This window comes from Penaeus japonicus, unplaced genomic scaffold (genome assembly GCF_977035675.1).
Source record: "Penaeus japonicus unplaced genomic scaffold, GWHDUDI00000001_assembly GWHDUDI00000025, whole genome shotgun sequence".
Lineage (NCBI taxonomy): Eukaryota > Metazoa > Arthropoda > Malacostraca > Decapoda > Penaeidae > Penaeus > Penaeus japonicus.
Window position 1 is genome coordinate 26489085 of NW_028234427.1, and position 2500 is coordinate 26491584.

At 57.2% G+C, this 2500-nt stretch overlaps 1 protein-coding gene across 3 annotated transcripts in view; it reads left to right on the plus strand.

The window, feature by feature from the left end:
- The window catches only part of LOC122258923 (vacuolar protein sorting-associated protein 33B), a 13426-nt gene that overhangs the window by 9297 nt on the left and 1629 nt on the right, over positions 1–2500 (plus strand). For all 3 annotated transcript variants that reach the window (XM_043025213.2, XM_043025216.2, XM_043025214.2), the window contains exon 6: positions 1152–1409. In XM_043025213.2, the coding sequence (XP_042881147.2) occupies positions 1152–1409 (258 nt within the window). The remainder of the gene's footprint in view (positions 1–1151; positions 1410–2500) is intronic.

The following is a 2500-nucleotide window of genomic DNA, read 5'->3' on the forward strand; positions in this document are numbered from 1 at the left end:
CTTCCTTTTTCTACTTCTCCTCCTCCTCCTACTCCTCCTCTTCCTCCTCCTCCTCTTCCTCCTCCTCAATACCATCCCCATCCTCCACCCTTTCACACATCCCTCCCTCAACCGCCATCCCTTCCCATGCCCCCCTTCCCTCCTGCATCCTTCACCCCCGATCCCTTCCCCCCCCCCTTTTTCTCACCCCTTCCACCCTTCACCTCCCTCTCTCCTCCCCCCTTTTCCTCAACTTCCTCCTCTATCTCTTCGGCCACCCATCTCCCTACCTTTTTTCCTCCTCTTGTTTTCTCCACCTCTTCCTCCTTCTTTTCCTCTCCTTCTTCCTTCTCCTCTTCCTCTCCCTCTGCCTTCCATTCTTATTCCACCTCTCCGCCATCCCTCCCCAATTCTTACTCCCCTTTTATCACTCCCTCCTTCACCACTTCTCACCCACCCTACCCCTCGTCTCACTCCCCCCATCCCCTCTACCCACTCCACCCCTTCCTCCTCCTCCTCCTCCTCATCCTCCTCCTCCTCATCCTCCTCATCTTTTTCTCACCCCTACCCCTCTTCTAACTCCCCCTTCTCCTCTTCTTACACCCCTTCCCTTCTTTTCTCCTCCTTCCCCTCTTCTCTTTCACTCTTTTCCCCTCTTCTCACTCCCTCCTTCCTCCTTCACTTCCTCCTTCCCCTCTCCGCACTCCCCCCACCTTCCCGTCTCACTCCCCCTCAACCCTGTTCTCCCTCCCTCCTTCCCCTCTTCTCACTTCCTCTCTTCCCTTCTTCTCCTCTTCTCACTTCCACTCTTCCCCTCTTCTCAATCCCCCTCCCCTTGTTATCCCTCCTCCTTCCCTTCTTCTCCCTCCCCCCTTCCCTTCTCCCTCCTCCCTTCCCGTCTTCTCCTTCCCTCCTTCCCCTCTTTTCACTCTCCCTACCCCTCTTCTCACTCCCCCATCCCTCTTCTTCCTCCCGCCTTCCCCCTCTTTCCCTCCCCCCACTTCTCTTTTCACTCCCCCTACCTCACTTCTCACTTCCCCTGCACCTCTTCTCCCTCCCTTCCCTCTTCCCACTCCTCTTCTTCCCCCTCTTCTCCATTCCCCCTTCCCCTCTTCCCACTCCTTTTCCTCCCCCTCTTCTCACCTCCACCCCCCCAACATCACCCGCACCAGCTGCCTGAGTTCGGCCAGCTGTTCATCTTCGACCGCGACGCCGACCTGGTGACGCCGCTGCTGAGCCAGCTGACGTACGAGGGCGCCCTGGACGAGCACTTCGGCATCCGCGCGGGCGTGGTGGAGCTGCCGAAGGAGGTGGCCGGCCCGGACGCCCCCACCAAGGTGCCCCTCAACGCCAGGGACACCATCTACGACAACATCAGGAACAGGCACTTCGCGGGCGTGTCCGGGTACCTCATTACGAGGGCGCATGAGGTATGAGGCGTGAGGGTGGGTGGGGTTTGGGTTGGGGGGGTGGGGGGGTAGTGTGGAGTAGGGTGAGGGGAAGTAGAGATGGAATGGGGTGGGGTGAAGGCCTAGATGGAGAGGTACCTCATGAATAGAGCCTGGGCATGAGGTGTGAGGTGGGGGTGGGGGTGGGGGTGGGGGTGGGGGTGGGGGTGTCGAGAGAGTAGGTAGGTGAGGGTTGAGTGGAGGGTTTCCTCATCGGTAGAATAAGAGGCATGATGTGTGAGGGGAGGTTTTGAAGATAAGGCGGGGTTAGAGGAAGTAAGGGGGTGGGGTTAGGATAGGGCGAGGATATATAAAGTATAGAGAGGAAGGGATGGGGAGGTTGGGGACACTTCATTACGAGGGTGCAGGGGGTAAAGGGGAAGGGGAAAGGGAAGGGGGAAGATGCGGAGGAGGAGGGAAGAGTTATATCATCACTAGGGCGTGTAGGGTAAGAGTATGAGTGGGGGTTGGGGTGGGAGGTGATGGGAGTTAGGTAAGGTGAGGAGAGGTAGGGAGTGAGGGTTGAGTGGAGAGGGGAGTTTCCTGATGGTTGGAAGATGAATAGAGAGGGGAGGTAAGAGTGATGGGGTTGGAAGGATGGAGGGGGGTATGGGGAGTAAGAATGATGGGGAAGGAGGGGTTGGGAGGTAGGAGTATGGGCGAGTGATAGATATATAAAGTATTGGAAGGATGGAGAGGTAGGGAGTATGGGGAGGTAAGAGTGATGCGGTTAGAAGGATGGAGAGGTTGGGGTTGGAAGTATGGGGAGGTAAGAGTGATGGGTTGGAAGGATGGAGAGGTAGGGAGTATGGGGAGGTAAGAGTGATGGGTTGGAAGGATGGAGAGGTAGGGAGTATGGGGAGGTAAGAGTGATGGGGTTGGAAGGATGGAGAGGTAGGGAGTATGGGGAGGTAAGAGTGATGGGGTTAGAAGGATGGAGAGGTAGGGAGATTGGGGTTGGAAGGATGGGGAGGTAAGAGTGATGGGGTTGGAAGGATGGAGAGGTAGGGAGGATGGGGATGGAAGATATATGGGGAAGAGAAAGGCCGAAGGGGCTGTGGCAGGAAGTGGTG